The 18,467-nt window shown below is 40.6% G+C and overlaps 1 protein-coding gene across 2 annotated transcripts in view; it reads right to left on the bottom strand.

Annotated features, from left to right (window-relative positions):
- Window positions 1-11,840: 11,840 nt before the first annotated feature.
- The window catches only part of ide (insulin-degrading enzyme), a 119,335-nt gene continuing 112,708 nt past the window's right edge, over window positions 11,841-18,467 (bottom strand). For both annotated transcript variants that reach the window (XM_078564953.1, XM_078564951.1), the window contains exon 25: window positions 11,841-11,984. In XM_078564953.1, coding sequence (XP_078421079.1) covers window positions 11,889-11,984 — 96 coding nt within the window. In that variant the 3' untranslated portion in view covers window positions 11,841-11,888. The remainder of the gene's footprint in view (window positions 11,985-18,467) is intronic.

Below are 18,467 nucleotides of genomic sequence, written 5' to 3' on the forward strand. Positions count from 1 at the left end.
TGAAAATGTGCCTTTCTAAACAAGTGTTTGGCATGTCAAACTTTCCATCCTCATACATATTGTATAATCAAAAGAAATTTGATCCATTGTCACTCTAGAACCAAACTGAATTACTAATTACCTATCTACATTCTTGGTTAGATTCATTTTGTTTCAATGGGATGTAACTGGTTCTAATTTAATCCCACAAACTATGCACTAATGTTTCCCCCTTTTGCTCACATGCTTTTGATATTATTTACCGAGCTATATTGATAAATTTAAATAGGATTAAGTTTTAAAAATCCATGTATCTCAGCTTTAAAATGGTGCCATTTTATAATTTCCTACTGTGCCGTGTTAAGATGTTATGTCATTTTTTTGGAGGTAGTTTAAACTAAAACAACAGTGTTGCAATGATAGGCTCAGTCTTTGGTAGAGTTTATTACGGTTATCAGTAACTATCAGTTATAGCAGGAAGTCCATAACACTATTTATAACTATTTCAGGAACTTAAAGATTTTGCTTGGTAAATTTGTAGCGTGATTTAAATATAGCTAATTTTCCTTGAAAGGGCTGATTACCAACTGACTTAATGAGAAACCACAGATTGACCAGACTATTGATATGGAAATATAATTTTAAATAAATTAGAATCAAAACCACTGAGATTGTGATGACCCCAGGTCCAATTACTAATCTACACTGGGTCATTGGTCCAAGACGGGGCATCAGGAAGCTGTTACTATTGGCTTTAGTTCAGAGGGGAAAAAAAATCAAAAAACGTTGCCACCCCTGATTGTAGTCAGGTCACCCTGCTGGAAAGTACCTGTGCAGACGTCAGCTAATAAGATTGGGTAAAGTTGTGATGATCCCATAGTTGAATAGCTGATCAACACTCACTTCCTAAACTCAATCACGGAAAATGGACAAATAACTGAGGTACTAAAGGGCATCTGGCACCTATGGGAATGTATTCCAGCACAAGGCTTCAAGGTGGAAGAGAAGAAAATTGTGAAAATCAAAGTGAGCAGACAGGTACGTAACTTTGTTTACCAGGTAGATAATTTACAAAAAATCAATTCTATTTAAATCAACTCATTTATATGCTATGATCCCACGAATAACCACTTTGCTGAACTCATCATTTTTCATCCAGTTACTTAATGTATTGGTCAGTAATCCTTTCCCTAAAAATTTTAGAAGTTGTTCACTGTTGTCTTCCAAAACCTCTTGCCTTCTCTTTTGTCTTCTTGCCTCCCTCTGGAGTGCCTCATGTCCTTTCTAGTTATTACTGTTTTGAAATCCATTCCTGGTTGACCTCAGAACATTTGCCATTAAGACCTGAACATTTGCAATTAACATTTATATACATCCAATTATCCTCTTCTCTAACTGAATCCAAGGTACCACTTTTCTAACTTTTTCAACGTCTGTCAGCACCTGCCATCTCTTTGAAGTCCCTTTGTGACATAGCCCACTGTCCAGAACTGACTTAGTGATTACATGACAAGAACAGCACTGCCCCGAGTATACTACTTTTAGTTTTAAATTCACAAGAACTGATATCAATTAGTACATTTCTGCTCCATGATCAGAGTTGTACTTAGGAAGTTTAGAAGTTTAAAATTTTAATGAACCATTAGTGGCTTTTACGTATGTAGATGCAAGCATGGATAAAAATCATGCCATATGACACTATAGCAAATCACTCCAAATTTTAATGCTTTGTGTTTCTTGTTAACAAAACGTTAATGATTCTCAATATTTCCCAAAGCTAAGAATTGACATGTAAGTCATATGACATTATCACTGTGCATTGCAGACTGTATTCCAAGACCACTCAAGTTACAGACATTGGAGATAACTAAATGGCTGTTAATTTTATCAGAAATATTTTAGATCAAAGTGGAGGCACCTTGTTTTCTGCCTCCAGTAGGTACCCTGTTGACCTGCAATGATGGAATTTCCAGCCCCATAACTGAATGAATTCTTGGGTACAACACTTACCAATGGTTGAATTATGCCAAAGAAGGTTGGGAACATAGAAGCAGGAGTGAGTTATTCAGGCTGTCGAGCCTGCCTAGCCATTTAACTAGATCATGGCTGTTCTACCTCACACCATCTTCCCATACTATCCGTGTATCTCTACATGTAATTGGTATCTAGAGATCTCAACCTCTGCTTTGAACGTACTCAATGACTCATAGGAGGGATGTGATTGCACTGGAGGGGGTACAGAGGAGATTCACCAGGATGTTGCCTGGGATGAAACATTTAAGTTATGAAGAGAGGTTGGATAGACTTGAGTTGTTTTCATTGGAGCAGAGAAGACTGAGGGGCGGCCTGATCGAGGTGTACAAGATTATGAGGGGCATGGACGGGGTGGATAGGTAGCAGCTGTTCCCCTTAGTTGAAGGGTCAGTCACAAGGGGACATAAGTTCAAGGTGAGGGGCAGGAGGTTTAGGAGGGATGTGAGGTAAAACCTTTTTACCCAGAGTGCCTGGGAGGGTGGTGGAGGCGGGTTGCCTCACATCCTTTAAAAAGTCCCTGAATGAGCACTTGGCACGTCATAACATTCAAGGCTATGGGCCAAGTGCTAGTAAATGGGATTAGGTAGGTAGGTCAGGTGTTTCTCACGTGTCGGTGACTCGATGGTCTGAAGGGCCTCTTCTGCACTGTGATTCAATCTCCACAGCCCTCTGGGGTAGAAAATTCCAAAGATTTACTACACTCTGAGGAAATTTCTCCTCATCTCGATCCTAAATGGCCTACCTCCTATTTTTGAGGCTGTGTCCCCTGATTCAAGACTGCCCAACCAGGGGATACATCCTTCCTGCATCTACCCTGTCGAACCCTGTAAGAAGTTAGTACGCTTTAATGAGATCACCTCTTTTCTCTAGGGTTTAAAAGAATGACAGGCCCAGTTTCCTCAATCTTTCCTCATAGGACAATCCTGGCATCCCTGAGATTAGTCTGGTGAACTTTTGTTGCACACCCTAAATGGCATTAATTCCTCACATAAAGGGAGCAAAACTGCACACAATACTCCTGGTGTGGTCTCACCAAGGCTTTGTACAACTGCAGCAAAACTTCCTCATTCCTGTGTTCAAATTATCTTGGAATAAAGGCTAACATACTATTTGCCTTCCTAATTGCTTGTTGCACCTGTATGTTAACATTCAGTGACCTGTGAATACGAACACCCAGGTTTCTTCGGACATGGACATTTCCCAATCTCTCCCCATTTAAAAAATACTCTGCATTTGTCTTTTTCCCACCAAAGTGGATAACTTAACATTTTTCTACATTACATTCAATAGGTAACATAACAGAACATTCTCGAGCAAAATCATTTTACTTTAAGGCTAATTAAGTTTACAAAAGAGATATACAAAGAACTTGCATTTATATGGTGCCATTTATGATGCCAGGATGTCCCAATGTGCTTTGCAGCCAATTAAGTGGTTTGAAGTGTAGCCACTGTGGTAGTGTAAGAAATGCAGGGGCCAATTTGTGCGCAGCAAACTCCCACAAACAACAACGTGATGATGACCAGATAATCTATTTCAGTGATGTCAATTGAGGGATAAATATTGACCAGAACATTCCAGGTATGTTCTATTATAAGGCTGTGACTTTTAATAATGCACTTAAACCAAATGCCATACAGTTATGAACTATGCAGACTATTTATTTTTAGGTCGATTGTCAGATATTAGTTGTAAGAATAAAATCAAGTCAATGAGAGTTATGTTCCATTGTCACTACAAAATAGAGATGGCTCCTTTTGAATAAACCCATACAGCTGCTTTTCATGCGATGTGGATATTGCTAGTGAGGCTAGTGTTTAATTGCCTATCCCTAATTGTCCTTGAGATGGAAGTAGTGAACCATCCTACTGAACAATGGTACTCTGTGTTATGTAAATGCAGTCATGGTGTTGCTCCTTTAAACTATTATATCTATTGTCAGGAAAACACAAGAAGAAGAGTTAAGACCATGTGAAATAGGATCTTTGGGAAACAAGAGTCTGGCAAAGAACACAGAGAGATAAAGAAATGTTATCCAGCTGTCTCATTAGCCAGCAACATTAGAATGAGCAGGAGTTTGTTTTTCCCCTTTACTGTATAGATAAATTAAAATCTAAATCCATCTCAGTAAAAGCTTCTTTCTTCTATTCTTTGTGTCATGCTCATTCAATATAAAGATTTATGCATTTTGGAGAAACTTTTGGCCTTGTAGTTCAGAAATTGTGCTTCTAGCCAGAAAAGTTGAAGTACAAGAGCTAGGGAAGCCCATCACTGAAAGGATGAGTTTCATCAAGTAGCAGGGTTCCTCAGTGGTGAAAGGTTAAAGTAAGGGGAGAGAGAACTGATAGCAATTTGCACATTACTGCTACATAATCAGAATTGTTTTCATGGAAGTTATGGAAAAGTTCAGATCATCTTAGCTTCCATTTGGCGAGTTCAATAAAAGGCATTATATTCACCTGTGAAGTAAGAGTGAGCAGGTGAACTTTTCATCTAACTCCAGAGGACAATTGCCAGATGGTGTAGAAGTGGCACATTTGGTACTAAAGGTTACAGGATGCAGTGAAGGAAAGACAATATTTGGAATGGGGTTCTTAAATTTGGGCACAAACATCAAAAAAGAACAAAAAGGAAGGTATGTGATAAGGTGGAAGGCAGAAGATCAATTGATAAAAGATTTCATGGTACTGTATATCAAAATGATGATTTCAGTAGTTGGTGTTTTTAGGTTATGATGAAAGACGTGCCTGGCCCAAATTTGCTTTCGTTGGAGGAAGGACAATTAAACAGACATGACGCAGGTTTTTAAAATACTGACAGGTGCAGGTGTTATAGACATAAACTAGCTAGTTAACTAAGAAAGTGAGGTCGCAGGTATACAGTTAAATTTGTCTTTCCCCCACAGAGTGCATCTACAGAACATTTTCCCAACAAAAGAAGTTGAAGCTGGGTTAATCAAATGAAGGCAAGGTGAAGGAAAAGAGAATGTTGCCTTGGAGGATTGAATGTTGGAAAGTTGAATTTGAATGCATATTTTGGGAGTTTTGTTGGAGGATTAAATTATTTATAACCAAATCTTTTTCAAGTTATAAAGTTGGGATAGGACACTGCACAGCCTCAGTTCTGACAAGAACTCATTGACCTGAAACCTGTTGTCTTGGATGCTTTAAAAGGTGTTTTGTTCAAAGCCACCAGTGAACAATGTATTTTTCTATGTATTTTCTTACTGTGGGGTGAGAAATTCTATTTAAAATAATCCAGCAGCAAAGCCTTTTTAACTTTAAAAAAAAAGTTTAGTTTATTTCACTTGATTGCTCTAGAAGTTACTTAAGAAAAGCTGAAGTTACTAACACACAAATATTAGCTACAACTGAAGATAAAATGATACTTATAAAAACTGGATCAGTTTAGTCCACATTTGTTACAGGCCAGATATTTTTGAAGTCAAGATGTTGCGTTATCTGAGGTAAGTTTTTGTCGTTGTAGGATTGTCTCTGCAGCTGTGATGGCTTCCACTGTCGAATTGCTGAAGGTTGCTCTTAACAGGTGAGCTTAGTAGATGAAATCAGGTTTAAGGGAGGAAAGAAGGTTCCCTTCTTCTGGTTCTGCAGGTGTGGCACTTTCAATCTGCTTAGTTACTTACAGCAGAAGCCTTTGCTGTGTCTCAATGCCTTGCTCGGTCTCTCCCTGGGTTGAAGCTTCTCCAAGATAGTTCTCTGTGGATCTTCCCATCCTTTTCAAAGCTTTTTGCAGGCAAGGCAAGATGGCCACCAATATCATGTGACCTGTGCAAGAATGCTGAATCACTTTCCATACAAGGCAAGCGGTAATTCCAAATACAGTTATCTAAAGTCTCCTTACCCACACTAGTGATAAAAGTGGTAAAGGTTGTTCACACATTGTTTGGAGTAAAGGTCATCAGGTCAATGAGTTTCTATTTACTGTTTTCGAACACATTGAATTTTACATGTATGTTAAAGGATGTTTCTTCTTGTGAGACAATCTAGAACTAGGGGTCACAGTTTAAAAATAAGGGGTCACTTATTTAAGACAGAGGTGAGAATTTTTTTCTGAGGGTCGTGAGCGTTTGGAACTCATCTTCAAAAGGCATTGGAGTAGACTTTGAATATTTTTAAGGCAGAGAAAGATAGATTCTTGACAAGCAAAAGGGTAAAAGATTATCGAGGGTAGGCAGGAATGTGGAATTGAGGTTACCATCATATCAGCCATGATCTTATTGAATTGCTGAGCAGGTTCGAGGGGCCGAATGGCCTACTCCTGCTCCTAATTTGTATGTTTGTATATGTCTGAGGATGTTGTCTCTTTGTCTGGCTGAAGAAGTTCCAGCTTGAATCCACAAGGAGAAAGTCAAGTGACCCTCGGAGTCCATGTTGGAAAAAGTATTTAAACTCAGTCCAAGGTTTACAAAATGTGACCTTCAAACAGATTTTCTAAAAATTTATATCATCACAATTGCACACTGTAACACTTTGTCTCTCCAGACCGGTGAAGTGTTTTCTGTAGTTTGTTTTTATTTCAGATTTTCAATATCCACAGTATTGTTTTGTATTAGCACCAGCTGTAGTTTGCTTTTCATTTTATTACTGTATTAACGTAGAACCAAAGACGACATAAGGAAAAACTTAATGAGTGGCTAGAAAATGGAATGAACTGCCTGAGAGTGTGGTGGAGGCAGATACACTTACGATTTTCAAAAGACAATTGGATAATTAGCTGAAGAGGAGGAAAAAAAAGCAAGGTTATGGGGAAAGAGCGGGATGAGCGGAACAAGCGAAGTTGCTTTTCTTATAATCCCCCGCTAAACAAGCTTAATCCCAGCTTGATGGTTCCTAACTTATTTGTTTGTTTAGATACATGGAGAAGGGCTACTAAACCGAGGCACCAGAGTCAGCTAAAGAACTTTCAACAAAAGCATAAAACATTAGTTAAACAAGATGAACAAAATTACAATCCTCCTTCACCCACAACTATACCTTTACAGACATATAGAGTTTTGTAAGGATAATGCAAGTTACAAAAACTATCTTACACTCTAATATTCACAATAAGTCTACAGTCCATGTAAGCCAATAGGGAACCTACGGTCAGGCACACCACACTTTGAAACCAAGTGACTGATGAGCCAGATGCTATGGATCTCTCATCAACTCTTTCCCTCGCCTCACCCCCTCCCCTCCTCCCTCCCAAGTGCTTGTTACACCGTGAGCCAACCAGTCTCACTGACTCTGTCTCACACAAGGGTTTCCAATCTCTAAGAACTCGCTTTGGAATCTTCTCCCAAACCAACGTTTTCTCTCAGACGTCTTCCGCAAGCGTTCACCTCCAGGGTTTTGAACTCTCCTTCCACTGTTCCCCTCACCTGGGTCACCACATGCGTTCATGCTTTCCTCTGCGCAGTCTCTGACTCAGCTATCAACAGTACACCCACTGCTTCACACGCCCATAACAAAGATTTACAGACCTTCAGTTGCCTCTTTGGAGCTTCTGACTTCTCACAAGCCTTTATATCACTTAGGCTCCGAGCGGCAGGGAGCAGAGTCATTCTCCGACCCTCACTCTTAACTTCACTTAATAGGACCTTTTCCAGGTTCCTGTCCTTCCTTTGACTAGTTCTGCTTAGGACTTTATTCTGTTCCACTCCCCTGGATTCTTAAGGACTTTCTTCTTTAGCTTGGGACAGGCTATCTGTCCCCTTTGCTTCAGTCTCTCCCTAGCAGCTACTTTCAGCCAACTTTAGCCTGGGACTGGGTATCTGAGCCTTCTAGGCTGCTTCTGCCTGGCAGCTGTTTTCAAAACTGAACTCAAAAACTGCTGTTTCTAGTTTGTGTGCGCGCCTGTGGGAGGGACCTGCCTCTCTGGACCTGTGTTGCTAAGCAACAACCCTGTTTTTTTTCTACTTCTGTTTGCTTAACTTTAACTTATCTTAGTTGTAAACTCTCATTAGAAATATAGGCACCTTTTAAAGTGAAACAAACTCAACTTGACATTTTCTTAACACATACAGAAATACAAATCAAATGTAAACATTAAAACTAAAACTCATTCCTAACACCCACAAGTACAACCTACTTAAACTATCCATTTCCTAACACTTTTGCATTCTATGAACCAAATTTTTAAGATAACCATTTATATAGTCTCAATCTTTACAAGGCAAATACATTGCTATAAAGAGGGAAAGGAAATAAAGGTGGGGTTGGAGGCAGAAAATAGGCATTGACAATGATGAGAGATCATTCACTTTGTTTCAAAAGGTACCTTTTAAAGTGTAGTCACTGTTCTAATGTAGGAAACACAGTAAGACCCCCATATAGCAATGTGAAAATGACCAAAATAGATTATTTGGTTATGTTGGCTGGGGGGGAAATTAACTTTGGCTAGGACATGGGAAAACTCCCGTTTTTTGAATGTTGTCATGAAATGTTTTATTCCCACTCAAAAGGACAGATGGCAACATAAACTGCAGCACTCCTTCAGTTCTGCACTGGAGTTAGTATAAATGACATGCTCAAATCCTGGAGTGATATTTGAAGCCACAAGACATGAGTGCTATCAGTGTCAAGTGGATGAAGAAAACAAATTCTCACCAGCAATTCACTTGAGTTTGCAGAGTGCTTGCTTTCAAACTGAACACAGTCAGATAAGATGAAACTCACTTTGAGTATTTAGTATCTGCAAATTTAGAAGTTTTGATTTTCCAGTCTTACATCTGTACTCTTTACAGTTGGGCATCCAGATGCCAGAATGATCCAATTCATAAAATGAAGAGTTCAAGATTTCATTTTGTACCTCTACACTTGGCGTTTCATTGTTGAGAAATGGTAGATATACATTTAAATTGCAAAATTTCAATCATATTGAGAGCTCATTGAAGTTGGAAGAACTGGACAATATACTTCAATGATAGGATGATCATAGGTTTATTTTATTGCAAACATTCTTTCAGTATACAGTAGCTATGCTATTTGCATCCAGTTCTAAATCAACTGTTCCAAAACCCTCAAAATGATGTTGGTATAAGTAATTTGTCACAAACAACAAAAATTGATACATCTATTCACAAGCCATAAAAACAGACTGAATATTTGTTGATACTCTGTTGGCTGTTATTGCTTGAAAAAGCTGCATTTTTGGATCCTTTTTTCAGAGTCCATGGATATGCCTGAGTCAAACTGCACTGTCACACACAGCTGTAAAATGCTGGAAACATCGTAGAAAAAAGTAACACTGCAAAGGATTCGAGCCTGCTAGAAAAACAACTTTCACAGCAAAATATATTTTCTTTAAAGAACTTTTTTTGTTAGACCAGAGAATTAGCTGTCAAACCATGCATCATACTGTAATAATTCCAACACTACTGCCAAAGGTTTGTAATAGTTTAGTTGGCTATTCAGTATGTATAATGCAAAAGTTGTTGCTAGCCTGCAACAATATTGCAGATAATGCCCATGTACAACTATCACTAAATGGTTTAGAAGAAAATAGGGTTTTTTTTTTTAAAACTTGGGTTACCTGTTCAAGTGAAGTGGGTAAGAAATGTTTAAGTTTGAGTTCTAATATTTTAAAACTTAAACCGGGCTAGTGTTTCTAATTTTGTCCAATATAATGCAGACATCACAAAATTTGCCTTAGGCTTACTGCAGGACTGAGTGACCCAAAGACTATATTAATCAAATTTTAAAACTTGTCAGCCATGATTTCCCAAAAATCACTTATTGAACACCTTTCAAAATTCTGCAGGACCACTATTTCAAGGTGATGTGCACTTCTGGAATATTGCTGCGCAATCCCACAAAGCAAAGAAATGCCCCTTTAAGGGTGGGTGGGAAGAGAAGAGGAATCAAGCCCAGTAAAAAAGCAAAAGACACAAAAATCCTAAAATTCAACAGTTATTTTATTTAAAGTCAAATATATCCATCCTAAAAGTATTTTTCCATCCATAAGAAAATTGATAACTGCTGTGATTTGGAAGCAAAGCCGTTTTGTTTTTTCTATTGCTAACCCAAATGCTTGTTACAAATATAGTTATTAAACCCTAGAACAGTCTGGTCATAAGTATGCTGGTTAAAAAGTCCTGGCGTAATTTAGAACAAGCAAGGGTGGCTTGTAGAAAATTGACATTGTACCAAATGACAAACACAGTACACAATTCATTTGAAATTAAAGATGGCTTTCAATAGCAATACCTCAGATTTTACTCTGAAGCGGTGAACTTCTGACTTGATCTTCATAAATAAACTTGGAGAACTGTATACATTTCAATTTCACCCAAGTAACTTAGTGGTAGGCAACAAATAAGGGGGCTTTAGTGAATTACCACCAAATATTAAGAGTTTGGAATCATTTGTTGTTAGCTGAAGGCTGCTCTCTATTGCACTGCCAATCAATCATTCTTAAATGTAACACAGTTAGACCTTAAAATTCTGAAGCTTTTTTTTGTTACTCCCATTCTGCCTCCCTATCCTGTCACCTTTTGCTTATTAGGTGCACGATGCATATTACAATCATAGTGCATGATAGAGAATAATCAGTTCAGTCATATTGTATATCTCTTGATCACACAACTGACATTCATGTTGGTATCGCAGAGCTGCTAACATACACACTGCTATTGCTGAAAGTCAAAGTAGTTGGATGTTTAAGGTTGCAACACAGTCCTGATGCTAAGATAATATTCAATGTACTCTTCTGCTTTAGCTACATGCCATCCAAAGGTCCATTTGTTGTGCTACCCTCAATAGCCCCTTGCCCGTTATTTTATGGACTTAATTAGATGATAGTTTTAAGACCTAGTAAAGTGTTAAGCAGCGGTGCATAATATTACATAAGATTGGTTATGATGTTATCCAGTACATGGTCTTTCTTGAATGTTGAACAATGTTTAAGCTACAAGGAGTCACAAAAAAAGTAGAAGCAACAAATTTGTTTTGTATGGAATTTTTGGATCCTCATATTTCTTTCCTTTATTTATGATAAAATAAACACATTTAAAATACAAGATGAAAGTGCTATCCCCTGTAACTGGACTTTGGTAATGCAAAGAAATGGACTTGAAAATCTTCCAGTTTTACTGGGCAGAAACCCGAAATATTAATGTTTTTCAACAGGGGTCATTTTTGACAGGTTTTCAACATAATCTCAGACTAAATAAATTGTCTGGCCTAACTTCCTGTCAACAGCAGCAGTTTATCGACTCTGCTCTAGCAGTACTGTGTAAACATGGTCATCTGACTTCTTGAAAACACGCCAACCTAAAGAAACATGGTATCTGGTTCCATGTAAAACAAATCCAAATTCAGTCAAAAACCAGATCGTTTTCGAAGTTTTAACTTCCAAATTCTCTGAAGTTTGAACTGTGCAGTGTGGTAGAAAGTAGTTTGAGATGAAAAGAAAAAACGTTTCCAGCATTTCACTACCAGTTGTATGAGCACATAAAATGTTGAAACTACAAAACCTGTATACAAGATTAAAAACATGGTATAGTTACCAATTAGAAAGCTCGTGCTCTTATCACAAAAGAAATTTATCCCAAATATATTACACAGTGTAATTTCACTGGTTTATACATTAGTGTTTTGTAGAATTCCAATTTTATGTATGAAGTTTCTATGGACAAGTAATTTAAAATGTCACTCAGCTAGCTGAACCATTAACAGGCAGAAGAAGTATGCAGAACTAATTAACTTTGTACACTCCTAACTGTGAAGAGTTCATTTAAAATAAATGATTTTGGATTGAAGATTTCCGCATCCCCCCCCCTTCCCTCCCTCCCACCCGACCCCGGTAGAATGGATACAGTCATTCACATTTTTCATTCAGGTTGTCTCCTCCTTTAGCGTCAGCATTCCATAATCTCAAAGTTTTGCAGCCATAAAATTGATGTGAGGTTTTGCTAGTGGAAAGAGTGGTAGACTGCGCTTGAACACAGTCATGTCTTCAATTATGGTTGGCTAAAAAGGAAAATAGGGTCAGATTATTCAGTTAGTACGTAAAAACAAAAAACCTGCAAACCCACACAAACCTAGAGCACAAAAATTTATAACAGTGTGGGGCCACTTTCCCATCATGTCAGTGCTGGCTCTTTTGCTAGAGCAACCCACACCAATTCCAATGTCCTGCTCGCCCCCAAACCCTGCATCTATCTCCCTCTGCATCTTTTTTGGGTTAAATATTTAAAGCAATGATGTCTGCCTCAACCAAACCATGGTAACCTATTCCAAGCTCCATCAACTTTCAACATGAAATAAATTACTCCTATCTCAGAACATCCCAATTATCTAGTGCTGTAAAAAAGTTGGAATTCATTAATAACATTTTGGGTGAGGCTAACTTTGAGCCCTATTTTATAATTGTTCTCAACACCGTAGAGCTTTTTATTTACTAGTTTTTTGTGGCCACTGGAGGTGGGGCCGAATGAAATGTGGATGTTTTTGACCAAGTATGAAGCTGTCTGCTTTGCAACATTTTAAATACAGTTGCTTAGTATTGTGGTAGTCAAGGGTTTTCTTTCTCAGGCAGTTGGTTAAAAATATTTTGTATATTACTCCCTTATCGCAGACTACTTTGAATTTCCTAGAATCCAAGCCCCAAATTCAGAAAGCTGCCAATCAATTCCACTTTAAAAATCCCAATTAACCAGCGTTCCTGTCATCCTTTCAAATGTGCAATCATTCAACAAAGATTTCACAGTTAGGTTTTCTTGGATGAATGAAAATGGCACACAATTAGGCCCCAAAAATATAACACTTGAAGTGGACAGTTTGAACTTTGAGGCAAGTGTTTATTAAGATTATTTGTTCATGGGATATGAGCTTTGCTTGCAATGCCAGCAATTGTTACCCATCCCTAATTGTCCTTAAGGTGATTATTGAACTGCTGCAGTCTGTGGTGTAAGTTCACCCACAATGCTTTTAAGAAAGGAGTTCCAGGATTTTGACTCAGCGACAGTGAGGGTACGGTAATATAATTCCTAGTCAGGATGGTGGATGAATTGGCGAGGAACTTGCAGATGGTGGTGTTCCCATGCAGTTGCTACCCTTGTTCTTCTAGGTGGTAGAGGTTGCAGGTACTGTTGGAGACTTGGTGAGTTGCTGCATTGCAACACAGATGGTATACACTGCTGCTAGTGTGCCAGTGGTGGATAGGGTGCCGATCAAGTGGGTTGCTTTGACCTGGATGGTGATGAACTTCTTGTGTTCTGGAAGCTGCACTGATCCAGTCCAGGCAAGTGCAGAGTATTCCATCACACACCTCACTCTAGCTATGTTGTGGGTAGACAGATCTTGAGGAGTCAGGTGGTGAGTTACTAGCTACAGAATTCCCAGCCTCTGAAACTCTTGTAGCCAGAATATTTATATGGCTAGTCCAGTTAAATTTCAGGATGTTGATAGTGTTAAGACAGCTGAAAGCAGTTACTAATGGTGGGACAAAGGAGGAGCAGATGCACAAGGTGCCAGAGATTGAGTAGGGTTGAAGGAAGTTAGGGATAGGGAGGGCCAGGGGCATAAAACAGGATTTAAACATGACAATGAGAATTTTAAAGTAGGCATGGAGGTTTTAGGAATCAATACAAGTCACGGAGGACAGGGTGATGGGAGAGTAAAACTGAAGTCAATGGAGAGTAGAGGATTGGCGATCAGCTAGCATTGGAATAGTTGAGTCTGGATGCAACTGAAGCATGGATGAGAGTTTCAGCAGCAGATGAGCTGAAGTAGAGATGCAGCTGTCTTTGTAATGAAGATGATAAGGCCAGAAGCTCAGTTTTGAGCATCAAATAAGTTGAAGTTGCATACTTCAAACAGAGCTCAAAGGAAACTTTCCACTGGTTGGAGTCAAACCTAGCACAAAGGAAGATGGTTGTGGTTGTTGGAGGTCAATCATCTCGGTCCTGGGACATGGCTGCAGGAGTTCCTCAGGATAGTGTCCTAGGCCCAACCATCTTCAGCTGCTTCATTAATGACCTTCCCTCCATCAGAAAGTCAGAATTGGGGATGTTCACTGATGATTGTACAATGAATGTTCAGTAGCAATCGTGACTCCTCAGATGCTGATGCAGTCAGCGTCCATATGCAACAAGATTGGACAATTTTCAGGCTTGGACTGATAATTGGCAAGTAACATTTGTGCCGCTCCAGTGCAAGGCAATCTCAACAAGAGAAAATCTCACCTCCCCTTGACATTCAATGGAATTACCATTGCTGAGTCCCCCACCAGCAACATCCTGGAGGGGGTTCCCATAGGCTGGAAACTGAACTGGACTAGCCATATAAATACTGTGGCTTCAAGACAGGTCAGAGGCTGGGAATTATGTGGCGAGTAACTCTCCTCCTGACACCCAAAACCTGTCCACCATCTACAAGGCATGGGTCAGGAGTGTGATGGAATATTCTCCACTTGCCTGAACGAGTGTAGCTCCAGCAACACTCAAGCAGCTCAACACAATTCAAGACAAAGCAGCCTGTTGATTAGCACCCCATCCACTACCTTAAACATTCACTCCCTCCATCACTGATCCACAGTAGCAGTAGTATGCACCATCTACAAGATGCACTGCAGCAACTCACCCAAGACTCCTTCGATAGCACCTTTGAAACTTCTGAGTTCTTCCTCTGAGAAGGACAAGGACAGCAGATTCATGGGAACACCACCACCTGCAAGTTCCCCTCCGCTCATCATCCTAACTTGGAAATATATCACTGTTCCTTCACTGTCACTGGATCAAACCCCTGGAACTCCCTTCATAACAGCACTGTGGGTGTACCTATACCACAGGGACTGTTCAAGAAGGTGGTTCACAAACACCATCTCAAGGGCAATTAGAGATGGGCAACAAATGCTGGCCTAGCCAGCCACACCTACATCCTGTGAAAGAATAAATTAAAAAAAGATGATGGCACAGAGTTTGAGGCGGGTGCATAAATAGAAAGTGAAATACAAAATAATCTGGCCAGCTGAAGTGGGTTCCAAAGACCTGGGACTTTGGTGGAAGAAAGAAGATTGATAACAAAGATGCAGACCACCTTATTAGTGTCTGAGTGTCCCAGATTTTTTATTCAATGATGGGATGTGGGCTTAGTTCCCTAGTTGCCCGAGAGAAGATGATGCGGAGCTATCTTCTTGAATTGCTGCAGTCCAGGGGGTGTAGTATACCCACAGTGCTGTTAGGGAGTTCCAGGACTGTGACCCAGCAACAGTGAAGGAACGGCAAAATATTTCCAAGTCAGGATGGTGACCAACTGAGGGGGCTGGAGGAGAGAAAAACTTCCAGGTGGTGCTGTTCCCATCTATCTGCTGCCCTTGTCCTTCTAGATGGTAATGGTCATGGGTTTGGAAGGTGCTGTCGAAGGAGCTTTGGTGAATTCCTGCAGTGCATCTTGTAGATGGTACACACTGCTGTTACTGTGCATCGGTGGTGGAGGGAGTGAATGTTTGTTGATGTGGTGCCAATCAAGTGGGCTGCTTTGTCCTGGATGGTGTCTAGCTTCTTGAATGTTGTGGGAGCTGCACTCATCCAAGCAAGAAGAGTATTCCATCACACTCTTGACTTGTGCCTTGTAGATGGTGGACAGGGTTTGGGGAGTCAAAGGGTGAGTTACATCCTGCAGGATTCTTAGCCTCTGACTTGCTCTTGTAGCCACAGTATTTATATGCCTAGTCCAGTTCAGTTTCTGGTCAACGGTAACCCCCAGGATGTTGATAGTGGGGGATTCTGTGCTGGTAATGCCATTGAATGTCAAGGGGCGATGCTTAAGGTTCTCTCTTGTTGGAGATGGTCAATGCCTGACACTTGTGTGGCACGAATGTTACTTGCCACTTGTCAGCCCAAGCCTGGATATTGTCCAGGTCTTGCTGCATTTAGACATGGCCTGCTTCAGTATCTGAGGAGTCGTGAATGGTGCTGAATGTTGTGCAATCATCAGTGAACATCCCCACTTCTGTCCTTATGATGGAAAGAAGGTCACTGATGAAGCAGCTGAAGATGGTTGGGCCTAGGACACTGCCCTGAGGAACTCCAGCGGTGATGTCCTGGAGCTGAGATGACTGACCTCCCAACAACCACAGCCATCTTCCTCTGTGCTAGGTATGACTTCAACCAGAGAGTTTTCCCTCCCGATTCCCATCAACTCCAGTTTTGCTAGGGCTCCTTGATGCCACACTCCGTCAAATACAACCTTGATGTCAAGGGCAGTCACTCTCACCTCACATCAGGAGTTCAGCTCTTTTGTCCATGTGTGAACCAAGGCCAAAAGGAGGTCAGGAGCTGAGTGGCCCCAGCAGAACCCAAACTAGGCATCAGTGAGCAGGTTAAGTGAGTGCTGCTTGATAGCACCATTGCTTTACTGATACTGATGATCGAGAGTAGACTGATAGGGCGGTAATTGGCTGGGTTGGATTTGTCCTACTTTTTCTGTACAGGATATACCTGGGCAATTTTCCACATAGCTGGGTAGATGCCAGTGTTGTAGCTGTACTGGAACAGTTTGGCTAGGGGCGTGGCAAGTTCTGGAGCACAAGTCTTCAGTACTATTGCCAGAATATTGTCAGGCCCCATAGCCTTTGCACTATCCAGTGCCTTCACGTGGAGTGAATCAAATTGGCTGAAGACTGGCATCTGTGATGTTGGGGACCTTTGGAGGCAGAGATGGATCATCCACTCAGCACTTCTGGCTGAAGATTGTAGCAAATGCTTCAACCTTACCTTTTGCACTGATGTGCTGGGCTCCTCTATTGTTGAGGGTGGGGGTATTTGTGGAGTCTCCTCCATCAGGTTATTTAATTGTCCACCACCATTTACGACTGGATGTGGCAGGACTGCAGAGCTTAGATCTGATCTGTTGGTTGTGGGATCGCTTAGCTCTGTCTATCACTTGCTGCTTATGCTGGTTGGCACACAAGTAGTCTTGTGTTGTAGCTTCACCAGGTTGACAGCTAATTTTAAGGTGTGCCTGGTGCTGTTCCTGGCATGCCCTTCTGCACTCTTCATTGAACCAGGGTTGATCCCCTGGCTTGATGGTAATGGTAGTATGATGGATATGCCAGGTCATGAGGTTACAGATTGTGTTCAAATACAATTCTGCTGCTGCTGATGGCCCATAGTGCCTCATGGATTCCCAGTCTTGAGTTGCTAGATCTGTTTAAAATCTATCCCATTAGCACGGTGGTAGTGCTACACATGTATCCTCAACATGAAGGCGGGACTTTGTCTCCACAACAACTGTGCAGTGGTCACTCCTACCGATACTCTCATGGTCAGAGGCATCTGTGGTAGGCAGGTTGGTGAGGACGAGGTCAAGTACGTTTTTCCCTCTTGTTCTCCCTTACCACCCATCGCAAACCCAGTCTAGTATCTATGTCCTTTAGGACTCGACGAGCTCGGTCAGCGATGGTGCTACCGAGCCACTAATGGTCTTTGACATTGAAGTCCCCCACCCAGAGTACATTCGGCACCTTTGCACCCTCAGTGCTTCCTCCAAGGTGATGTTCAACATTGAGTACTGAATCATTAGCTGAGGGAGGGCACTAAGTACATGGTAATCAGCAGGAGGTCTCCTTGCTCATGTTTGACCTGATGCCATGAGACTTTCATTAGGCTTTTAATTCCAGATTTTAACTGAATTCAAATTCCACCGTGGGATTCGAACCTGGGTTTCCAGAACATTACCTAGTCCAGTGACAATACTACCGTGCCATCGCCTCCCCCTATCAACTCATTCCCTCCACCAAGGATGGTGGAGCAAATCCATTTAGGGGATTTTCTAATTTTATATTCAAAAACTTTTGAGTGGGTAGTTGTGGATACTAAGCTCATAGCATAAGCGATATGCTGAATGTGGATCATCTGATGAGTGCACTTACATAGACACTGCCAACTGAAGCCCATGAAGCACAATTAACTAACTAACTTTCTACTGTGCACTGTATCCAAGGAAGCAGCGCATCTGGAATATACTTAGTATGATGAAGTGAGACACTCAAGCAGACAGAAACTGATGGCAGTGCAAGAAATAAAATGAATGGAAATTAAGGCAATTCAGATTTCTTAGGAGCTATAAAGAGAAAAAAGTGAACAACAGACTTGCAGGGTATGTATGCTTTAGGAAAAATAGAGAAGAATGGGAAATTGTATGGAGTCAGGCAAGGTTTAAACATCACTGAGGGAGGGGCACTAGGGAATGGCAGAGTGTCTCCAAGTGGATTTACAAATAGAAAGGGTAAGATAGATACTGCTAAGAATATGTTACAGGACACTGCAAAATAAAAAGGAGTGGAGGTACTGTTGTGGGAGGGCTTTAAAAAGTTCAGTACTGAGGCCTGAGTTGTAATCTTGAGAACTTCAATCATCTTCACGTAGTTTGGGATTTATTATGGGGTTAATCTGTATGCAGGAACCCACGAGGGAAAAGGAATGCTGGATTTGTTTTGAACTAATGGAA

The sequence above is a fragment of the Cetorhinus maximus genome, chromosome 20 (assembly GCF_964194155.1).
Source record: "Cetorhinus maximus chromosome 20, sCetMax3.hap1.1, whole genome shotgun sequence".
NCBI classification, from domain to species: Eukaryota; Metazoa; Chordata; class Chondrichthyes; order Lamniformes; family Cetorhinidae; genus Cetorhinus; species Cetorhinus maximus.